The sequence below is a fragment of the Plecotus auritus genome (genome assembly GCF_963455305.1).
Source record: "Plecotus auritus genome assembly, chromosome: 1".
NCBI classification, from domain to species: domain Eukaryota; kingdom Metazoa; phylum Chordata; class Mammalia; order Chiroptera; family Vespertilionidae; genus Plecotus; species Plecotus auritus.
This window is the reverse complement of record NC_137770.1, coordinates 239,143,446-239,165,847: the sequence shown is the minus strand read 5'-3', so window position 1 is coordinate 239,165,847 and position 22,402 is coordinate 239,143,446. Positions and strand designations below refer to the sequence as shown.

The following is a 22,402-nucleotide window of genomic DNA, read 5'->3' as shown; positions in this document are numbered from 1 at the left end:
AGGAAGAGAGAAATGGGCCTCTTTGCTGGGCAGCCCACCTTGGGCTGAGATGGAACAGAAATCTCTATAGCAGAGACTTCCACCAAGACCTCACCTCTAGAGCCCCTGACATACCAAGTCATGGCATGTTCATCTTTTTAAAAATATGCCAATTTGTGAGATAGAAAAAACGGTTAGAGCCCTAACCGGTTTGGTTCAGTGGATAGAGTGTCAGCCTGCGGATTGAAAGGTCCCAGGTTCGATTCCAGTCAAGGGATGTACCTTGGTTGCGGGCACATTTCCAGTAGGAGCTGTGCAGGAGGCAGCTGATTGATGTTTCTCTCTCATCAATGTTTCTAGCTCTCCCTTTCCTTTCCTCTCTGTAAAAAATTAATAAAATACATTAAAAAACAAAACAAAACAACGGTTACAGCCCAGCTGGTGTGGCTCAGTTGGTTACCAGTTCAATTCCTGGTCAGGGCATGTGCCCAGGTTGTGGACTCGATCCTCAGTAGGGGCAGCCGATTGATGTTTCTCATCCATGTTTCTCTCTATCTCCCTCTCCCTTCCCCTCTCTCCAAAAAATCAATAAAAACATAGTTTTAAAGAAAGAAAAAGCTCAGAGAAAAACGAAGTGTGTACTCCTCACTCGGCTGTAGGAACAACACATCGCAAGGACAGAGGCAGCCCCCACGTTTCTCCTGCCCATCAGCCTTCCTCCCTTCCAGAACTAACCACTGCTCAAGTCTGGCTGCATCCTTCTCATGTGTGTCTCTGAACTGAACTCCATTACGTGTATCCTAAACATCATTATGGTTTTGGACATGGCTCTGGATTCTTCAAATCCCAGGAGGCTGTGATGCATGGCCTGGGCTGAGGAACCAGTTTCACGGGCTCCTGTGGGGTGGTGGGTGCAGGGCTCATCTGGAGGGTGTGAGGGAGGGCAGCGGGAGGAAGGAACCCTCTTCACAGTTTTGTTTTTGTCTAATCAGGCTCAGGGGTGAACTCTGTTTCCAGCCCCTTCTCCTTAGTAACATGGCAACAGCTCTTTGAAACTTTGACCTTGGTCTCTGGGTGGTCTGGACAGGGGGGTGGGCCCATGAAGCAAACTGTTGTTCATCTGGTCTACATCCAATGCCTACCCCTTTCTCCCTCGTCTGCCTCCACCATGAAGGCCTGACAGCTGAATCCGTGCTTTCCCAGGCTGGCCACTTGGCACAGGTGTTACCCATGGGAGCAGGAGTCCCCTGGGTACTGGGATCGCTCTCTGCTGCCTGCTGAAGCGGGCAGGCCTGGTCACCATTGCTCCCCCCGTTTCCTGGTTTAAATGTGGACCGGATAACCGGTGTGTCAACAGACGCCAGGAATCTGAGCCGACTTCTCCATTCGATGCAGCAGGCTCAGTGCCCGGGGCCCACGATATTTTTAGGGGCCATGAAAATGTTTTAATTTCTTCCAAAATCACAAGAAAAAAAAAATAGCCTGGCTCTATTCATCTTTATAGGAATGCTGTCAGAAAAATAATTTTTAATTTTTGATAAAGGAAAGGAGCCATGACAGCAAGCGTGTCTAATGCCACAGAAGCGATAACGAAGCCAGGGTGAAGGAGCGATCAGAACCGCAGAGGGAGCGGCTTGGTATCAGCCACAGGACCAACACCAGCAGCCTCCTGCCTCCTCCTCTCACGTGAGACAGTAAGTGCCTCTGATAAGCCTCCAGAAACCAGGCTCTCTGATGGTTGCGGCTAAATTCATTGTTGTGCTGAAGTCCTTTTGTTTCTTCCGAGGATGCTGAATGTGATAAAGTCAGGGCAGTTCCCTGAGATTGCCGGCATCTCAGTTAAACAGCAACTCCGAGGGCCCAGAACCCCCCTCCCACACCCTGCATTGAGACTTACCTGGAGCAGAGAATTCTGGAGCTTCACATTTAGGGCCGCTTTCTCTTCTTCTAGCTGCTTTATTTCATTTTCTGATTTCTTCTTCACTTCTTCCAACTGGTCTTCTACTTCCTAAATGTGATGGGGAGAGTTAGCCACACAAGGCACAAAAACATGGACTGGAGACACCCTGCCTGGTTGACAATGATAATTACATTTAATGGTCAAAATGACCTCCAAAAGTCCAAGGCCAAAATGAATTAAAGAGTAAGACCCAGCTATACCATCAATGCTCTTTGAATAGAAAGACATAGGTAGATTAAAAGTAAAGAAAAGGATTAAAACAGACCATGAAACACGATAAAAACAATAGAATGACTATATTTGTATCAAAGTAGACTTCAGGACAGCAGTATTTCACAAATGATTAAAGGGCCAATTCATTCAAAAGACATAATAATCTTTATCTAATAAATAAGTCTGAATTTGTATAAAGCAAAAGCTAAGGAGAACTATAAAATGTGACAATTTAAAGGTGAGATTTCAGTGCTCCTTTCTCAGTAATCAACAGAACAAGTAGAGAAAAATTAATGAGGAAATAAAATACTTGAGCAAGACTATCAACCAACACAACCTAATCAGCACTTATAGAACACCCAACAGCAGCAGATCCATATTCTTTTCAAGTGCACAAGGACCATCTATCAAGGCAGACCATATTTGAGCCATAAACAAGATGAATAATTGAAAAGGTATGAAATTATAGAATCCATTCTTTGACCACAAGGGAAATGAATTAAAATCAACAGGAAAGGTCCCAATATTAAGCAACATATTTCTAAACAACCAAGAGTATATTTTGGAGTTGATAGAAATAAAAAGTTGGGAAAATTTTTTAATAAAATCATGCAAATTTATAATTATTAGTAAAAGTAGAAAGCAGAGGCCTAGAATGGTTTGGGGTGATTTCCTCAAGGTCTGACAGTGAGTCTGTTTTCCCAGACTCAGCACTTCTTACACACTAACTTGAGTCTGTGTTTGAGGGCATGGAAGATGGTAAGTTCCTTGAAAGCAAGCATGATTCCTATATGTCTGCATTGCTCAAAACACAGGGTACACATTCAGTAAATGGTAAACAAACAGTGAGTGGATAGTGGCAGGTGAGGACCTGGAGGCTGCTCGCCAAGGCCTGGGCAATCTGTGTTGTGTTAGGCCACAGAGGACAAATCTTAGTGTCTTCGCAGTCAGGCAGGCTGTGACTCTCAAGTTACCTAATCTCCCAGGTTCGTCATCTGCGAAACAGGAAAACCTCTGCCTCCAGGGCTGAGATAAGGAGGGAACCATGGAGTGGAGGGTTGTGGTTCCTTTTGGCTGCCCAGCATCTGATTCTCCTCCAGGTGTCTGGTACTGGTGGTGTCAGCAGTGAAAACTGCAGGTCTGGGCTCAGGGTGGGCGGGGGGTAGGGGTGGTGGTGGTAGTGTCCTCATCAGTCTCGCAGTAAATTTGGACATTCCTGGCTGGGTAGCTGCTCAGTTCCCTGGCCTTCCAGAAAACTACTCAGTACTACCCATTAACTAAATTCCTTTTCTGCCTAAACTGCCCAGGGTTGGTGTGTGATGTTTGCCACTAGGAATCCTAAGCTATACCACCAAGATGTGGAATGCAGGAGGAACTAGCACAACCCAGGAGGCATTCAATAACTTTTCCCACACTCTCCCTAGGAATCGGTGCAGGTAAGTGCTTGTTCTAGGATGTGTCCTCTATTCTGTCAAGATTACATGATCATAGGATATAATTCCGTGGACAAGGAAGACAGGCAGTCCTTCTGGGTCAACTCCAGCCACCTGTAGTGTCTTCCTCAGGTTAAGGTAGCATTCAGAATACACAGTATGCCCACAGCAAAGGCCTCAAAGAAATACTGCACTCTTAACTCCAGAGGGGAAAACACTATTTTTAGTCCATGAGCCCTAGATTTGGGGCATCTTCAAGGATTTACCTAATCTGCATAGCCTAATTTATATAATGTATATCCTCGGTTTGTAGAAAATACCGAAAAGTAAAAACTGGTTCCCTTCCAACCCAGGAGGAAATACCATTTATTTCCACATGATTCATTTCCCAAATAGACTCATGACCCCTGATTAAAGCTGAAGTGGGATTTCTACACTCAAGAGTCAGGCTTGGCTGATGGGTTACCAGGGCAACCTGCAGCTCCCAGAGAGCTACTGTCCCTCCCACTGACTGTGGCTCTGGATGGAACGACTGTGAGTCTGAGAACTGGATTTGTGTGAACAGTCACAGCTTATGGGGAGAAAAATACTTTCAAAACAGTTGTTTCCTACCCAGCACAGGAGTGAGGAGCCATGGGCTCTGGAGTCAGGCTGTCAGGGTGTTTTTTATGTTTTTGGGGTTTTTTTTTAATGTTTTTATTGATTGCAGAGAGAGGGAAGGAGAGGGAGATTGAAACATCAATGATGAGACAGAATCATTGATCAGTTGCCTCTTGCACGCCCCCTACTCCCTAGTGGGAATGGAGCCCACAACCCAGGCATATTACTAGAAGCCCAGTGCACAATTTCATGCACAGTTCGGGTCCAGATGGCCTGCCCTGATGAGGGCCAATCGAGCCAGGGCAGGCAGCAGGAAGGGAACTCGGGAGATTGGCCAGCCGGCCGGCCCTGCCCCCAGTCAGGGTTGGGTGAGCCGGCCCGGGGGAGGGGCCATGGGCGGTTGGGGCCACAGTGCGCATCATAGCAACTGGTCTGGTCACTTGGCTTTTATATATATAGATCAGACATGACATCACACAATGCACATGGTAACTAACCATAGCCACTGTTTATTGAACTTTACATGCCCTGCGCTGAGCTAAGAGTTTAGACATAATACCACATTTAATCCACATAACAAGCCTTCGAAGTATGAAGCCTTATTTCAAAATCAGGTTTCAGAGAGTTTAATGACCTGTCCATGGTCATACAGCTAGTGGGAGAGTCAGGACTTGGACCCAGGGCTAGTGTGGGCCGTTAATGAGTTCATTTATCCAGCACATATGTACTGAGCACCTACTACTCTTATCCATCACACAACATGGCATTCCTGTGACATATGATCATCTTTCAGGGAAAACTCAAATTGATGGTAGGCTCTGGGGTTATAAAGAGGCTTTCTTGTAATACAGTTGTCCCCCCTTATCTGCACTTTTGCTTCCCGTGGTTTCGGTCACCCACGGTCAACCGCAGTCCAAAAATATTACATGACAAATTACAGCACCCTAGCTGGTTTGGCTCAGTGGATAGAGCTTCAGCCTGTGGACCAAGGGGTCCTGGGTTGATTCCGGTCAAGGGCATGTACCTTGGGGGCAGGCTCCTTCCTGGCCCGGGCCCTGGTTGGGGCTCATGCAGGAGGTAACCAATCGATGTGTTTCTCTCACATCAATGTTTCTGTCCCTCTCTCTTCTACTCTCCCTAAAAATCAATGAAAATATCCTCGGGTGAGGATTAAAAAAGAAAAAAAAGACTCTTTGCTCTAGTCAGTTTGGCTTAGTGGATAGAGCATCAGTCTACAGACTGAAGAGTTCCAGGTTCAATTCTGGTCAAGGGCTCATACTTTGGTTATGGCCCAGGCCCTGGTCAGGGCATGTGCAGGAGGCAACCAATCGATGCTTTTCTATCCTCGATATTTCTCTTTGCCTTTCCCTCTCTCTTCCACTTTCTCTAAAAATCAATGGAAAAATATCCTTGGGTGAGGATTAAAATAAAGAACGAAGCCAGAGATATCACACTACATGACTTCAAATTAGAAAAAAAATTTCCAGCAATAAAACAATTCATGTTTTAAATCATGTCCCATTCTGAGTAGTGGGATGAAATCCCACACCATCTCACTCTGTTCTGCTGGAACGGGACTCATCCCTTTGTCCAGCGTCTCCACACTGTACAAGCTCCCTCCCCATCAGTCACTTAGCAGCTATCTGGGTCATCAGATCCACTGCCATGGCACCACAGTGCTTGTGTTCTGAGTCCCCCTTATTGTACCTAATAATGGCCCCAGAGCCATCCACATAACTTTTATTACAATACTAGAGGCCCATTGCACAAAGATTCATGCAATAGGCCTTAGTTCCCCTGGCTGCTGGCACCAGTTTTCCTCTGGCACCTGGGACCCAGGCCTTTGCTCTGGCCGCCACCTTCCATCTTTGCTCCAGCCGGAGCACTGCTCCTGTAGCTCCCTCCGCCCCCCCGCCTGCCACCTCATAGCAGGCGTCTCGCCCCGCCCGGCCGCTCCACGCCTGCATGTGTGCTGCCCAGAGGCCTGGAGCGGCTGGGGGCGGGGCTGCTGCCATCTTTGTTGGGTTGATTTGCATACTCTTGATTGGCTGGAGGGTGTTGCGAAGTGACGGTCATCTTGCATGTTTCTCTTTGATTAGTGTAGATATTGTTAAATTGTTCTGTTTTATTTTTAGTTATTGATGTTAATCTCTACCAGGTCTAATTTATACATTAAATTTTATCTTTGGTATGTGTGCATAGGAAGAAACATAGTGTATATAGGGTTCAGTACTATCCGCGGTCTCAGGCATCCACTGGGGGTCTTGGGATATGTCCCTCATGGATAAGGGCAATGACTGTAATTAAAGCTCCACCTATGTTCACAATAATATTTATCGTTTTCTAAAACATTCACGTAGGTTATTTGCTTTCCCAGCAAATGGGAGAGATGAGGCTCTGCGTTCCTCCTTAGCAGAAAGCCTCCCCTTTGCTGGGAGGTCGGAACAGTACCCAGCGGCTGAGAATCTCGCACACTGCCAGACCTCGTGGGTGAAGTACCCGCACCCACCCAGTGCTTATGCAGCCCCAGGCATGAGCATATGTTTTGCTTTTTTCACATGGATCACCTCATTTAATCCTCGTGCTCTATGGGGTGCTATTTTCATCATGTTTTATACACGAGGAAGCTGAGGTTGGCAGAATTTCTTTCTGAGGGGGCCCAGGTTAAATAATGGCTCTGGTCACAGAGCTAGAGGGTGGCAGGGTTGGGATTTGAGACCAGGCTGTCAGCCAGGCCTGAGTGTTTGCTTCATGTTATTTCTCTCTGTTTTTGCTGAGTAGAGTTGAATTTGCCTGTTAAACGCTCAGATGACACAATTCTAGCCCATGTCAATGGCTCCAGGCCCATGGTCTTAGGGTGTGATGGGAGGGACTTATAATCTAATAGATAGAGCACCTGTATTAGTCTGAAAAGTAAAATATTATTTTAAATCTTAGAACACATATACATATGTGAATAGGGGGTTATGTTTTTCTTAAAATTTCCTCTTCGTGTTTTTAAAAAAATATATTTTTTTATTCAATTCAGAAAGGAAGGGAGAGGGAGAGAGATAGAAACATTAATGATGAGAAAGATTCATTGATTGACTGCCTCCTGCATACCCACCACTGGGGATCGAGCCTGAAACCTGGGCATGTGCCCTGACCAGGAATTGAACCAGTGACCCCTTGCTTTTTGGGTTGATGCTCAACCGCTGAGCCACATTCGGCTTGGCTTAAAGTTTCCTTTTCAAGGCCAGTGTGCAGCGATTGACTCAGATGTGAATTCAGCAAGCAGAACCCATAACCATGGTGAGGCCGACCCACCAGGAGTCAAAACATCATCTTATCAACATCATCTCATTGGCATCATCTCATCGCCTGATGACTAATTATAATAGCTGATTTGTGCGGACCCCCAGGCCTGCATGTAGCTGCATTCCTCACCCCAGCCCCCTCCCCTTTATAATCCTGTCCCCTGAATCTTGCTGGAAGGCAGGATTTGATGCTTGTAAGCGCCCTGTCTTTTTGGTTGGTGGGCCTTCTCAATCAACGCCTAATATGATTCAACCCTGCCTTCGTTATTGGACACAGCAACAGGCAGCCCGAGTCCAACCGGGGGTTTCCCGGTAACAGGTGTCCCCATGCCCTCCAAAAGACCCTGAACCTGCTTTGGATGGAGAACTAGCTCAGTTCTGCACACAGTAGGAGCTCAGTCAATGTCTGAGGAAGGAAAGGGGAAATAAAGGAGGAAAGAGGGAGGGAAAGAAGAGCAAGCGGAAGAGCATCCGTGACAGCGACCTCACCATCTGCAGCCGCTTCCTGTCGGCCTCCGCGGACGAGCGCACCGACTTGATTTCTGCCTTGTGCGTCTTCACCAGGTCCTCCAGGCGCCGCACCAGCTGCTCTTTCAGATGCTGCTTCTCCTCCTCCGTCTGCTGTTTGAGTTTACAAAGGTCCTGTTCCTACTGCTGCTTCAGGTATTTTGTCTCCACGCCCGCCTCTTTCTCGGTCTGTAAAAAGAGGGCCCTGTAAACCTGCGAAGCGGGGTGATGAGCAGGGAGCACCGTTTCTTTTTTGTGCAACTTTCACAATGTTTATGTACTGGTTTTACAGCCTGTTTCACAAGGGGCAATAAAGTTTATAAGACTATATATTTGATATTTGTAAGAGACTTGACTTCATGCACCATCGGAAAAGGGCTCTTTGGAATAATAGTGTGTCTGTTGTCACAGGATCAGATAGTCAGGCCCATACTATAGAGCAGGGGTGGGGACCATCCGGCCCCAGGGCTGTATAAGGCCCGCGAAATCATTTGGTCTGGCCCTGCCAAGGCATTAGGGATGAGGTAATTAAATGTTTGACCAAATATAGCAGGCTAGTTTTTAAGGTGATAGTTTTGTATAGCCTGCACATGATGTTATAAATATCTAAATGGCCCTTGGCAGAAAAAAGGTTCCCCACCCCTGCTGTACAGGTTCCTAACGCAGTGGTCGGCAACCCCATTAGTCAACAGAGCCAAATATCAACAGTACAACGATTCAAATTTCTTTTGAGAGCCAAAATTTTTAAACTTAAGCTTCTGCTAACGCCACTTCTTCAAAATAGACTCGCCCAGCCGTGGTATTTTGTGGAAGAGCCACACTCAAGGGGCCAAAGAGTCGCATGTAGCTCAAGAGCCACAGTTTGCCGACCACTGTCCTAAAGAATGATTTCTTTGTTTGAACTAGGAACATACAGAGGGGACACTAAGCAAGTTTCCAGTTTCCCAGGAGTCCATGATAAGGAGTTTGGAGAATTCTGCTACATTCTCAGTCTCCTAGTTTCAAACGCCATGAAGTTGGTGGGAAGGTGGCTGGAATCCAGACCCACATACCCACCCCTGGAGCCATGGCACCTGCTGCTTCCAGGTGGATCATCGTGGTTGGGGACTGAGGTCTACCTGAAGTTCATTCTAGCGAAGCCCCGTGTCCCCACCCCAGGGCTGGGTCACACACACCTGCGTATCTGTGCCTCCTTTTGTACACGGACACTCCTGGGGAAGGTTCTGATCATGCTGAGGATGGGGACTGCGGGCTTCCACGTCGTTCGCTTTCCCTAAGACTTCATTCTCCGAAATTCGCTCTGTCTTCATGTCATCTACGAGCAAAAGGTTCAACATCGTTTGCAGTGCCCTTGGCCTTGACCTCAGTCTGAGGCCCTCCTCCATTGAGTGCCCATGCTGCTATTCAACAATTTTGCCCACCACTCCCTATGTAATCCCTGCTCGGTGGCCTCCTGACCCTCAAGCATGGTGAAGGTGGTGATTGCCATCTTTGCTCAAGCAGCACCCTGAGTTCAAATAGTTGTCCTGCTCTCCCTTCTTAAACTGCTCATAAGTTACAAAAATTGAACATGTTCCTGGGTATATGTACATTCAAAGCTTTTAAGCTAAATGGATAAGACTAAAATAAATATTACTAAAATTGCTCATTTTCTTTACCTATTTTCCTAGGTCAGGAGTCGGCAAACTCATTAGTCAGAGCCAAATATCAACAGTACAACGATTGAAATTTCTTTTGAGAGCCAAATTTTTTAAACTTAAACTATACAGGTAGGTACATTGTTATTAACTTAATTAGGGTACTCCTAAGCTGGCCTTTGCTAAAAATGTCCTCAGTCTGATTGAGGTACATTCGCTGAAGTCGACACCTTCCAACTCTCCCATCCACACACTTTTTTGTCTTGTATACTTGTTTCTCTATCTCCTTTCGTTCATCCTCTCTGTATGTCCAAACCATCTCAGCATACCTTTCTCAATCCTCAACACTACATCTTCTTTCACTCCACAACGTTCCCTAAAATTAACTTAATAAACTTTACAATTTTAAGTCTTAAACCATAGGTACGTTGAATAAAACTTGATATCATACTTAATAACGATATTATTTATTGATAAAATTAAATTCCTTACAATTTACCTTACAATATCCATAAAATTAAATCATGACAATGACTGACAAACACTAATGTGAACAATGGCCTTGCATCTCCTTGGAAAATTTGGGTAAGTCAGGTTTGTATGTTGTTGTTTTTAATTTTTTTTTTTAATATATTTTTTATTGATATTTTACAGAGAGGAAGGGAGAGGGATAGAGAGCTAGAAACATCGATGAGAGAGAAACATCGATCAGTTGCCTCCTGCACACCTCCCACTGGGGATGTGCCCGCAACCAAGGTACATGCCCTTGACCGGAATCGAACCCGGGACCCTTCAGTCCGCAGGCCGACGCTCTATCCACTGAGCCAAACCGGTTTCGGCTGTTTTTAATTTTAAGCGCGATTCCAGGTTCTCATCAATAAGACGACTTCTCAATTTACTCTTGATAAGGTTCATGCTTGAAAATGATTGTTCGCATAAATATGTAGACCCGAATAAGGAAAGAACAGCAAACGCTAGTTTTTTCAGTTGATTATATGAGTCAGGAATACTATTCCAGGTGTTAAAAAATCAACATATCTTCCTTCTCCAGGTCTTTGAAAGCAGACCACTTGTGCTGTGAACTAAGTTCACATTTGTTTTTCTCCAATATTTCTATATCAGCACAAAGACGTTCAAATTTCGAGCTCCACAGTTCTTTGTTTTTTTAAATCCAACAGTTGCATTTCAAAATTGCCAATGTCAATATTAAAGGGAGAAAAATTTAATTCTGTTACAGTAGCATTAAGAGGTTTTTTAACAAAGGCTAACGTTGCTTTGCTGTTTCTCAATTCCTGAAACCTGCTGAGAAAAGCTTCCCTCATATTTAAAAGTGTTGTTTTGAAATAGCAAATGTCAATATCAGAATTATTTTCTTGGCAATGTTTCAACAGGTTTGGAAAGTGAATCAAAATTTGTGTTTCCTTTCCCCTGTAGTTTACGATTAAGCTGATTTAGATGAGACGTAACGTCTACCATGAAATAAAATTTTTGGATCCACTGATCGTTCGTTAGTTCTGGATAGTGAACACCCTTCTCAAGGAGAAATGCTTTAATTTCTGTTAATAAGGAAGCGAAACGTTTCAAAACGTTTCCTCTTGATAACCAACGTACCTTGTTATGCAGCAGCAGATCTGCGTACTCACTCTCCATTTTAACTAAAATTCTTTAAATTGGCGATGATTAAGAGCTTTAGCTATAATGGAGTTGATAATGTTAATCACCAATTCCATAACTTTGCAAATTTCTCCTGGAAATGTCTGCGCACAAAGCGCTTCTTGATGAGTGATGCAATGGTAAGTAAGTATCTCGTGATTAATTTTTTCTTTCAAAATAGCAACAAACCCGTTTCTTACGCCGGTCATACTTTTCGCCCCGTCTGTTGAAATTGAGACAATTTTATCGAGTGGAATATGATGTTTTTCAATGCACTCAATTACAGCATTTGCTATATCCTCTCCACGTGTTTGACCTTTGAGTGGCAATAATCCTAAAAGTTCTTCTTTAGGACCTGTAGGTGAAATAAATCGTACAAACAGTGAAACTTGCGCTGTATCATTTATGTCACAAGACTCGTCAACTGCTATTGATAAAGCTGAAACCAATAAGATCTTCGACTTGCTGGTCGGTTATATTCGAAGACATTTTGACTGTTCTATGTTTCACTGTTTTAGCAGACAATGGTAACTCTTTAATTTTTTTTAGAACATCTGCTTTGTTCTTAAAATCCCGAAATAGCTTTTCAGATGCATTTATAAAACAACTTTTTATGTATTCGCCATCTGTATATGGTTTTCCTCTCTTAGCAATCTCTTGACTAATCACAAAACTTGCAATATTAACATTGTTGGAAGACTGAATCCCGTAATTAAATACAGAACTTGATTTTTCTTGACTCTTCTGAAGTTCCTCAACTGCTTTCTTCCTTGCATCACCGACAGGATATTTAGTACTAAATGACACGTGTTTAGTTGTAAAGTGTCTCTCCAAATTTGATTTCTTGTTATGCGCCAATTTTTCCTGACAAATAAGACAGGTCGGAAGGCCATTTAAGTTTTGAATAAACGCAAAAGTCTCAGTCCATTCAACTTTAAATTCACAGTTTTCGTCTTCTGTTTTTCTTTGCTTCTTCTTTGTAGCCATGTCAAACAGGGCACCTAAAAAAAAGTTTCATTTTATAATAATAAAGCCACCAACACAAAATAATGACAATTCTTAAATTGATGACAAAAATACCTGTAGGAGCCGAAACCGGTTTGGCTCAGTGGATTGAGCGTCGGCCTGCGGACTGAAGGGTCCCGGGTTCGATTCCGGTCAAGGGCATGTACTTTGGTTGCGGGCACATCCCTAGTGGGAGGTGTGCAGGAGGCAGCTGATCGATGTTTCTCTCATCGATGTTTCTAGCTCTCTATCCCTCTCCCTTCCTCTCTGTAAAAAAATCAATAAAATATATATATTTTAAAAAAATACCTGTAGGATTTGCAGCTGGTTGGAAAAATACAGACAACTTTATGCTTCGAATAGGTACTTTTGTCACCCGTGCGCGATTTGCGGACACGACTAGCACTAACCACTGCACATGAGACTGCTGACTGACTGGCTCACTCAACTCGTGCATGAAACGCGCACGCCTCCCCTGTGCTGTGTATCCTGTGGCCCACCTGCGCCACGTCTCCCCTCGCCCGACAGACACCCCCACTTCCTCTAACGCCACTTCTTCAAAATAGACTCGCCCAGGCCGAAAACCGACTTCTGCGCATGGGCCACGAAGTTTCAATCGCACTGTACGTGCACGCCCGCACGTGGTATTTTGTGGAAGAGCCACACTCAAGGGGCCAAAGAGCCGTATGTGGCTCGCGAGCTGCAGTTTGCCGACCACTGGTCTAGGTACTCATTCCCTATTTTAGAGACCACCGGGCTCTATACCCTCCACACCCTCTGGTTCCCACTGGGACCTCTCCTCCTCTGCACCTTTCCAGGCCTCCGGGATTTCTCCTTTCCCTGACACTGCATCCTCCTCCTGCCTGGGCCATGTCCCTGAAACCAAAGCTGTGGGCTGGAATGTAACTGTCCTCGATGCCCCCTGCAGGCAGAGCCCCAAGTCCGCCACCGCCTGGCGGAGCTCTGCCTGATGGGCTTCCCGCAGCGCCTCCATGCCGGCCTCCGCCTCGTCCTGGCGGGTGTTCAGGGCGTAGATCACCTGCGGGAAGAGCCGCAGAGCCAGTCAGTGTGTGTGCGGGCGAGGGGACCCCTAGAGTAGCACCTGAGAAGGGGGTGTGTGTGGAAGTGATTTATTAGAAATCGTGTCCAGCCCTAGCTCAGTGGACAGAGCGTGGGGCTGCGACCCAAGGGTCCCAGGTTTGATTCTGGTCAAGGGCACGCCCCTGTTTCAGGTGTAGGAGACAGCCAATCACAATCAATGATTCTCTCTCATCACTGATGTTTCTGTCTCTTTTTCTCTCTCCCTTCCTCTCTGAAATCAATAACATATACACTGAGTGGCCAGTTTATTATGATCTCTGAACGCATAATAAGCTGGCCACTCAGTGTGTGTATGTGTGTGTGTGTGTGTGTACACTGAGTGGCCAGATTATTATGCGTTCAGAGATCTGGCCACTCAGTGTATATAAAAGAAATTGTGTCCAGGAGAAACCAGTAAGGGAACAGGGAAGTGCGACAGGGTGGAAGCAAGAAGGGGGTGATATAACAGAAAGGGTGTCCATGGCAGAGTTCCCTAGGGACTTCCCAGTGCTGTGGGAATCAGCGGGGGGTTCAAAGCTCTAATTTGTTCAGAAAGAACACTTTGGGGTGCAAAACACAGAATATAGAATTCAGCTATACATAGAAAGGATTCTACCCCAGGATCAAGGGGAAGGCACCTCATATACCACAGTAGGTACTCATACACAGTAGGTACTCATACACAGTAGGTACTCATACACAGTAGGTACTCATACACCTCATACACCACAATAGTACTCATACACACTAGGTTCTCATTACACAGTAAGAACTCATACATAGTAGGTACTCATACACAGTCAGTACTCATACACAGTAGGTACTCATACACAGTAGGTCTCATACACAGAAGGTACTCATACATCTCATACACCACAATAGTACTCATACGCACTAGGTTCTCATTACACAGTAGGAACTCATACATAGTAGGTACTCATACATACTAGGTACTCTTACACAGTCATTACTCATACACAGAAGGTACTCACACACAGTAGGTCTCATACACAGAAGGTACTCATACACAGTAGGTCTCATACACAGAAGGTACTCATACACCTCATACACCACAATAGTACTCATACACACTAGGTTCTCATTACACAGTAAGAACTCATACACAGAAGGTACTCATACACAGTAGGTACTCTTACACAGTAGGTCTCATACACAGAAGGTACTCATACATCTCATACACCACAATAGTACTCATATGCACTAGGTTCTCATTACACAGTAGAAACTCATACATAGTAGGTACTCATACACAGTAGGTACTCTTACACAGTCAGTACTCATACACAGTAGGTACTCATACACAGTAGGTCTCATACACAGTAGGTACTCATACACAGTAGGTAGACCTGCCACATGAACATCCAACTCATGTGTTTATAAAAAATCCTATTGTTTATAAAAAATCTCCACTTGGATACCTAATGAGCATCTCAAATTTAATTATGTGTTTTTCCTTCAAAACCTGCTCTTCCTACAATACTCTCCATGGCAACTTCATGGCAACTCACTTCTTCCAGTTGCTTAGCTCAAATTGTAGAGTGGACCAATAAGCCTGTGAAAAGATGCTCGGCATCACTCATCAGTAGAACTACAGTGAGATTCTACTCCACGTCCATTTGGATAGTTATTGTAAAAAAATAATAAAATGAGCCTTGACGAGGATGTGGAGAAATTAGAACCCTGTGCACTGCTGGTGGGAATGCGCAATGGTGCAGCTGCTGTGGAAATGATATGATGATTCCCCATAAAATTAACCACAGGATTACCAATAACCCAGCACCTCCACTTCCGGCATTTCAGTTCCAAAACAACTGAGAGAAGGGACTTGAATAGATACCTGTACACACGTGTTCACAGCATGATTCACACTAGCCAACACGTGGGAACAACTCAAGCGTCCATCAACAGATGAATGGATAAACAAAATGTGACATATACACACAATGGAATATTATTCAGCCTTTAAGAGGAAAAAATTCGGACACATGCCATTACACGGATGAACCTTGAAGACATTACACATGTGAAATAAACCAGTTACAAATGGACAAATATCATATGATTCCACTTATATGTCCCTACAGCAATACAATTCACAGAAACAGAAAGGAGGATGGTGGTTGCCAGGGTCTGCAGGGAGGAGGGAATGGGAAGTTCATGTTTAATGGGTACAGTTTCCCTTTAAAGATGAAAAAGTTCTAGAAATGGTGGTAATGGTTGCATAACAGTGTGAATGTAACTAACGCCACAGAACTTTATGCTTAAAAATGGCACATTTTATGTAATTTTATCACAATAAAAAATGATCTAAAAATCTATTGAAGTCACCTGTCTCTCACACCGGACATCCACTCCATCAGCGTTCCACACTCCCCTTAATCTGGGCCATGAGCACCTCTCACCTGGACCACAATGGCCTCTTAATCCTATTTCTATCTTGCCACCTGGAGTCCGCTTAAATCAGTCACCTTGTGTCCTGTCAAAACCTCCTGATGGCTGCCCAGTGCGCTCAGGAACAGCCAGCGCCCTGGGCAGGGGAGTGGAAATGCCTGGGAAGGGCAAAGGTCATGTAGTTGCTGTCCCTTCCTTTATGGAAATGGCTCGGAACTGGGCCCACACGAGGCTGGGCTCCTGCAAGCAAATGGGCTTGGAATGGATTTCTAGATGGGAGTCCAAGTCGCTAATTAAAATCTCACATCACCCATCAGAGAGCTGTTGCTAGGCGCCTGGCTGCACAAGGCATTGAGCTGTGAGGCATTAGCTTCTGAGTAATTGAAGCCCAACTGTCTCCCAAACCAATTTCGATGGAGATGTAGCTGAAAGGTAAGGGCTGTCTCTCCACAAGGCTCTTAATTAGAGCCCCTCCTCTTACTAGCCCAGGTGAACCCTCACACAGACACAGGCCTGCCTGCCTTCCAGTGAGTTTCAGCAGCAGCATCAGATGCGGGACCTGGAAAGGGACAGGCCTGTCTTTCTGATCTCGAATGACTTGTTTCAGCTTTTGGAAGACAAAGACTGCGATAGCTCCCTTGGTTAGCCAATCTGATCAATAGCTATGCCTGTGTGTTAGTGATACTTCTTCTGTGAATAAAACCAGTACAGAGGAATCAATGCCACTCACAGAAAATACTTTAACAGGGAAGTAATCCAGGTAGGAGCCGCAAAATCCAGGAAGGCAGGCCGGCCTGTGTCTGTGTGAGTGTTCGCCTGGGCTAGTAGGAGGAGGGGCTCTAATGAAGAGCCTTGTGGCTGAACATCAACCTATGAACCCAGAGGTCACGGTTCGATTCCAGGTCAGGGCACATGCTGGAGTTACCAGCTGGATCCTCAGTGCGGGGGCATGCAGGAGGCAGCCAATCAAGGATTCTCACTCATCATTGATGTTTGTATTTCTCCCTCTATCTTCCTCTCTGAAATAAAAAATAAAAAGTTGCATGAACTCAAAACCAGAAATAGCCACTCCTCAAGTTTATCAGGCTGCCTCCATGTTCTGGTCACACCAGACAGACAATTAAACAATAATTGGTTTTGCCCCAGCAGTTGGCCACTGAGTTCCTTTATTATTATTATTATTATTATTATGCACAAAATTCACGCCAGGGGTTTGGCCCTCACAGCCCTGCTTTGTCCGAAGCTTGTCCAGAAGGATGTCTGGAAGGTGGTTCGGCAATCTGGTCTAATTAGCATATTATGCTTTTATTATTATGGACTAGAGGCCCAGTGCACGAAATTCATGCATGGGGGTGTGTGAGTCCCTCAGCCCAGCCTGCACCCTCTTCAATCTGGGACCCCTCTCACAATCCAGGACTGCTGGCTCTCAACCGCTTGCCTACCTGCCTGCCTGATTGCCCCTAACCACTTCTGCCTGCCAGCCTGATCACCCCCGAACCACTCCCCTGACAGCCTGATTGACGCCTAACTGCTCCCCTGCCAGTAGATTGCCCCTAACTGCCCTCCCCTGCCGGCCTTGTCACCTCTAACTGCCCTCTCCTGCCGGCCTGGTCGCTCCTAACTGTCCTCCCCTGCCGGCCTGGTAACCCCCAAATGCCTTCTCCTGCTGGCCCGGTCACACCTAACTGCCCTCCCTTGCCACGCTGGTCGCCCCTAACTACCCTCCCCTGCTGGCCCGACTACCCCTAACTGCCCTCCCCTACCAGCCTGGCCACCCCTAACTGCCCTCCCCTACCAGCCTGGCCACCCCTAACTGTCCTCCCCTGCCGGCCTGGTCACCCCTAACTGTCCTCCTCTGCTGGCCTGGTCACCCCTTACTGTCCTCCCCTGCAGGCCTGGTTGCCCCCAACTGCCCTCCCCTGCTAGCCAGTCACCACTAACTGCCCTCCCTTGCCAGCCTGGTCCCCCCGAACTGCCCTCCCCTCCAAGCCTGGTCCCCCCAACTGCCCTCTCCTGCAGGCCTGGTCCCCCCCAACTGCCCTCCCCTGCAGGCCTGGTCGCCCCCAACTGCCCTCCTCTGCTCGTCCAGTCACCCCTAACTGCCCTCCCTTGCAGGCCTGGTCCCTCCCAACTGCCCTCCCCTGCTGGCCTTATTGCCCACAACTGCCCTCCCCTGCCAGCCATCTTGTGGCGGCCATCTTGTGTCCACATTAGGGCGGCCATCTTGTGTGTTGGAGTGATGGTCAAGTTGCATATTACCTCTTTATTAAATAGGATTATTATTATTATGCCAGTTAATATCCCTCATCATTTATTTTGGGATGTGCTAGGCCCAGGAGAACAAATGACAAAGGAGCTCAGGGCTTCCAGCTCCTTCTATGGGCAGTCAGAGCAGGCAGGTCCTGCAGGTGGACGGGGTGTGCACTGGGCAGAGCGAGGAAGAGTTCTGGGAAGACCTGGACCGAGGTGTGCGGGGGAGCAAAGGATGCCGCGGGAGAGCGGGGAGAAATACTGATTTAAGCCTCAGAGAGCAGATCTCAGCATGCTAGTGTACTTAATTTTAGGTGGTTGAATTAGAGGGGATTTTAATTGTTAAAATTTTTATTTTGCTGTTTTGCATTTTCTAATTTCCTACAAAATATGTATTACTTGTTAAATTAAGATGATCAAAGGAAAGGGAAATTATAAAATATTTTTTAAACCCCAAATTGATATGAACGATTTAACCATGAGACTTTTTAAATTTTTTTATTTATTTTTATTTTTTTTCTTTATTGATTAAGGTATTACATATGTGTCCTTATCCCCCCATTGCCCCCCACCCCCCCACTCATGCCCTCACCCCCTGGTGTCTGTGTCCATTGGTTAGGCTTATATGCATGCATACAAGTCCTTTGGTTGATCTCTCCCCCTCACACCCACCCTCCCCTACCTTCCCTCTGAGGTCTGATTGATGCTTCTCTGTCACCATGAGACTTTTCTATATTTATTATTGTATTTGTTAAAAAGGGAAACTGATTCGCATGAATGGTAACTTTGAAGGCTTCTTCCTTAGATGCCTGTCACTGGCATTCTTTTAATAATCAAAGAGTAAATGTAAGGATGACAGCTATAAAAAATAAACCGTTCTCAACTCAACGTTTTATCTTCCCGCATTGCTCTTGATCTCAGTTCAGGTGCTCCGGCCCCAGAGAGAATGCTGAACTTGCAAAACCATGGGCACAGCGAATGCCACGCTCAGTCAACCTGCAGAGGACGTTACAAGCAGCACAAATGCCAAAGCAGCAGGTGTCTATAGGACACATACCCACGCAGGGTACTGAACTCATCGTGTTGTCAGATGCACAGAGTCCCAGAGCGCCGAATTCAGGATGAATTCAGAGCGCTGTATAAGGATAACTATTCTTATACAGTTTCCAAAATCTGGGATACTCAGCAGCCACTTTTAAAAGGGCATAAATAGCCGTAGATGGTTTGGCTCAGTGGACAGAGCGTAGGCCTGCGGACCAAAGGGTCCTGGGTTTGATTCCAGTCAAGCGCTGTATAAGGATGACTATTCTTATACAGTTTCCAAAATCTGGGACTGGAGGATCCAAGATGGCGGCGTAGGTGAACACCTAAACTGCTGCCTCGCACAACAATTTCAAAACTACAACTAAAAGACAAAACGTCTATCACCCAGAACCACGGGAAAGCTGGCTGAGTGGAAGTTCTACAACTGGAAGGAAAGAGAAAAGAGCATTGAGACGTGCACAAGCGCTGAAAAGCTGAGGTACGAAGGAGCGCGAATCAGGCTGGCGGCGGGCGACTGAGAGTGTTGCTTTTTTCAACCTGAAGGGAGACAAGCTCCCGATTACTCCGAACTCCAGTTTCTGGGGAGACGCGGGGGACCCAAACTCCTACGGATAGAAGCTGGACTGTCTGCCATCGGATCGGAAAGTGAGGGTGGCTTGCTTGCAGGGCTGCGTGCAGGACTAATTGTTTACTGTACTGGGACGCGGGGACGCGGTCGGAGACACAGAGCCGGCTAACTGGCAGCCATCGCTGTTTGCCACGCCCTAGCCTAGTGACGCCCTGAGACCCCGCCCTGCACAACCTACAAACCCACCCAAGCTCCAAGCAGCGGCTTTAGCATATGAATGGCCTGCCCTATTGCAGCTTAACCTAGCAAACTTGCAGCCCGGGTCAGACAGCTCCAAAACCTCCAAACCCCAAGCAAAGAGGAGAAAACTGTAGTTCTTGCTGTAGCTCCTGCTGGGTGGCCTCAGACAGTAGCTGACCTGCACCCCATTGGAGATCCAGAAGCCAGTGTACCTAGTGGTCAGTGTGAGACACCAGATTTCAACTCCTCACATCCATAAGTGACACATTCAAGAGGCAGACTCAGTGAGCACCAAAGCCCCACTGAAACGAGTCCTGCACCATAAGCATGTCTCCAGCACAGCAGTTCTTCCATTATAGACACAGCGGGTCCTCACAGCCAATTGGCCTGGAGGTCAAGTCCTCCCAGTGTACCAACAGCAATTAAGGCTTAACTATACCAAGACTTTGCACACAGCCTACAAAGGGGTGTACCAAGAGCGTCCACCTCAGGTGATTGGGGAGGCTGAGCTACTGGCCCCTATAGGTCACCTACCACACAAAGCCACTCCATCAACACAGGGAAGCAGCAAAATGCGGAGACAAAGAAACATGTCACGAATGAAAGAAATGGAGGAAAGCAAACTACTGGACGACATAGAGTTCAGAACCACATTTATAAGGTTACTCAAGAATCTTCTAAAAACCGCTGAGGAACTTAGTGAGACCTTTAAGGATCTTAATGAGAATGCCAAAAAAAAATGGAAAAGGACCAGTCAGAAATTAAGCATACACTGTCTGAAATAAAGATCATATAGAAACTCAACTGTAGGTCAGCGTACCCCAAGAATCAAACCAAAGATCTGAAATATGAGGAAACAAAAAACACCCAACCAGAAAAACAAAAAGAAAAAAGAATCCAAAAATATGAAGATAGTGTAAGGAGCCTCTGGGAAAACTTTAAGCGTACCAACATCCGAATTTTTGGGGTGCCAGAAGAAGAGAGAGAGCAAAATATTGAAAACCTACTAGAAGAAATAATGACAGAAAACTTTCCCTACCTGGTGAAAGAAATAGACTTACAGTTCAGGAAGCGCACAGAACCCCAAACAAAAGGAACCCAAAGAGGACCACACGAAGACACATCATAATTAAAATGCCAAGAGCAAAAGACAAAGAGAGAATATTAAAAGCAGCAAGAGAAAAACGGTTAGTTACCTACAAGGGAGCACCCATACGACTGTCAGCTGATTTCTGGGCAGAAACTATGCAGGCCAGAAGGGAGTGGCAAGAAATATTCAAAGTGATGAACAGCAAAGAACCTACAACCAAGATTACTCTACCCAGCAAAGCTATCATTCAGAGTTGAAGGTCAGATAAAGAGCTTCACAGACAAGAAAAAGCTAAAGGAGTTCATCACCACCAAACCAGAATTACATGAAATGCTGAAGGGTATTCTTTAAGAAGAGGAAGAAGAAGAAAAAGGTAAAGATAAAAATTATGAACAACAAAATGACATCAAATACATACCTACCGACAAGTGAATCTAAAAATCAAGTGAATAAAAAATCTGAAGGACAGAATGGACTGGTGAATATAATAGAATCAGGGACATAGAAAGGGAGTGGATTGACAATTCTCAGGGGGAAAGGGGTGTGAGGGGTGCGGGAAGAGATTGGACAAAAATCTTACACCTATGGATGAAGACAGTGGCGGGGGGTAAGGGTATGGGATGGGGTGGGGAATCAGGTAGAGGGGAGCTATGGGGGGAAAAAAAGGAACACCTGTAATAATCTAAACAATAAAGATTTATTTAAAAAATAAAAAAATAAAAGTACTGTTAAATGAAAAAAAAAATCTGGGATACTCAGCAGCCACTTTTAAAAGGGCATAAATAGCCGTAGATGGTTTGGCTCAGTGGAAAGAGCGTAGGCCTGCGGACCAAAGGGTCCTGGGTTCGATTCCTTGGTTACAGGCTCCTCCCCAGCCCGGGCCCTGGTCAGGGCTCGTGCAGGAGGCAACCAATCGATGTGTTTCTCTCACATCGATGTTTCTGTCTTTCCCTCTCTCTCCCACTCTCCCTAAAATCAATGGAAAAATATCCTCGAGTGAGGATTAACAAAAAATAAATAAATAAAAGGACGTAAATAGAGATGATGGTGGTGCTGACAGTGAGGATGACCCTGATAATACTGGTAATGGCAACTTACACTTCCTCGGAGTTTACAAGATGCCAGGCACTAGGCTCACAGCTTAACACACCCTCTCTCATCTGATTCTCACAATAATCCCATAGCAGGTAAGTCTCATCATTGCTAGTTTTACAGATTGCCAAACCAAGGCATGGAGTGGTTGGGTAATGTGACTGAGGTTATGGGGCTGGTTAGCAACCAAACCAGGACTCGTATTCATGATCAATCTAGAGCCTGTGTTCTTAACCACCATGTAAACCATCACAGGAAAACAGGAGTGCCAATTAAGTAAAAGTAAATCCTAATGTTGTGATTGGTAGGATATAGGCTAAGCTGATACAAAAGACTCCCCCAA

At 45.7% G+C, this 22,402-nt stretch overlaps 3 protein-coding genes across 4 annotated transcripts in view; 1 reads left to right on the top strand and 2 right to left on the bottom strand.

Annotated features, from left to right (window-relative positions):
* LCORL (ligand dependent nuclear receptor corepressor like) overlaps window positions 1-22,402 on the bottom strand; it is a gene marked incomplete at its 3' end in the record, with an annotated part of 420,506 nt that overhangs the window by 208,822 nt on the left and 189,282 nt on the right. The window lies entirely within an intron of this gene.
* LOC308244456 (protein FAM184B-like) overlaps window positions 1-22,402 on the bottom strand; it is a 50,101-nt gene that overhangs the window by 14,474 nt on the left and 13,225 nt on the right. Inside the window, exons 1-4 of one of the 2 annotated variants that reach the window (XM_080660433.1) lie at window positions 11,237-12,279; window positions 9,164-9,303; window positions 7,971-8,177; window positions 1,877-1,987 (exon numbers count right to left, since the gene is read on the bottom strand). In XM_080660433.1, the coding sequence (XP_080516559.1) occupies window positions 1,877-1,987; window positions 7,971-7,973 (114 nt within the window). In that variant the 5' untranslated portion in view covers window positions 7,974-8,177; window positions 9,164-9,303; window positions 11,237-12,279. Of the gene's footprint in view, window positions 1-1,876; window positions 1,988-7,970; window positions 8,178-9,163; window positions 9,304-11,236; window positions 12,280-22,402 lie in introns of those variants that run through there. The other variant, XM_080660432.1, reaches the window with a different exon arrangement.
* Window positions 1-22,402, top strand: part of LOC308244416 (ligand-dependent nuclear receptor corepressor-like protein) — a 92,389-nt gene that overhangs the window by 66,578 nt on the left and 3,409 nt on the right. The window lies entirely within an intron of this gene.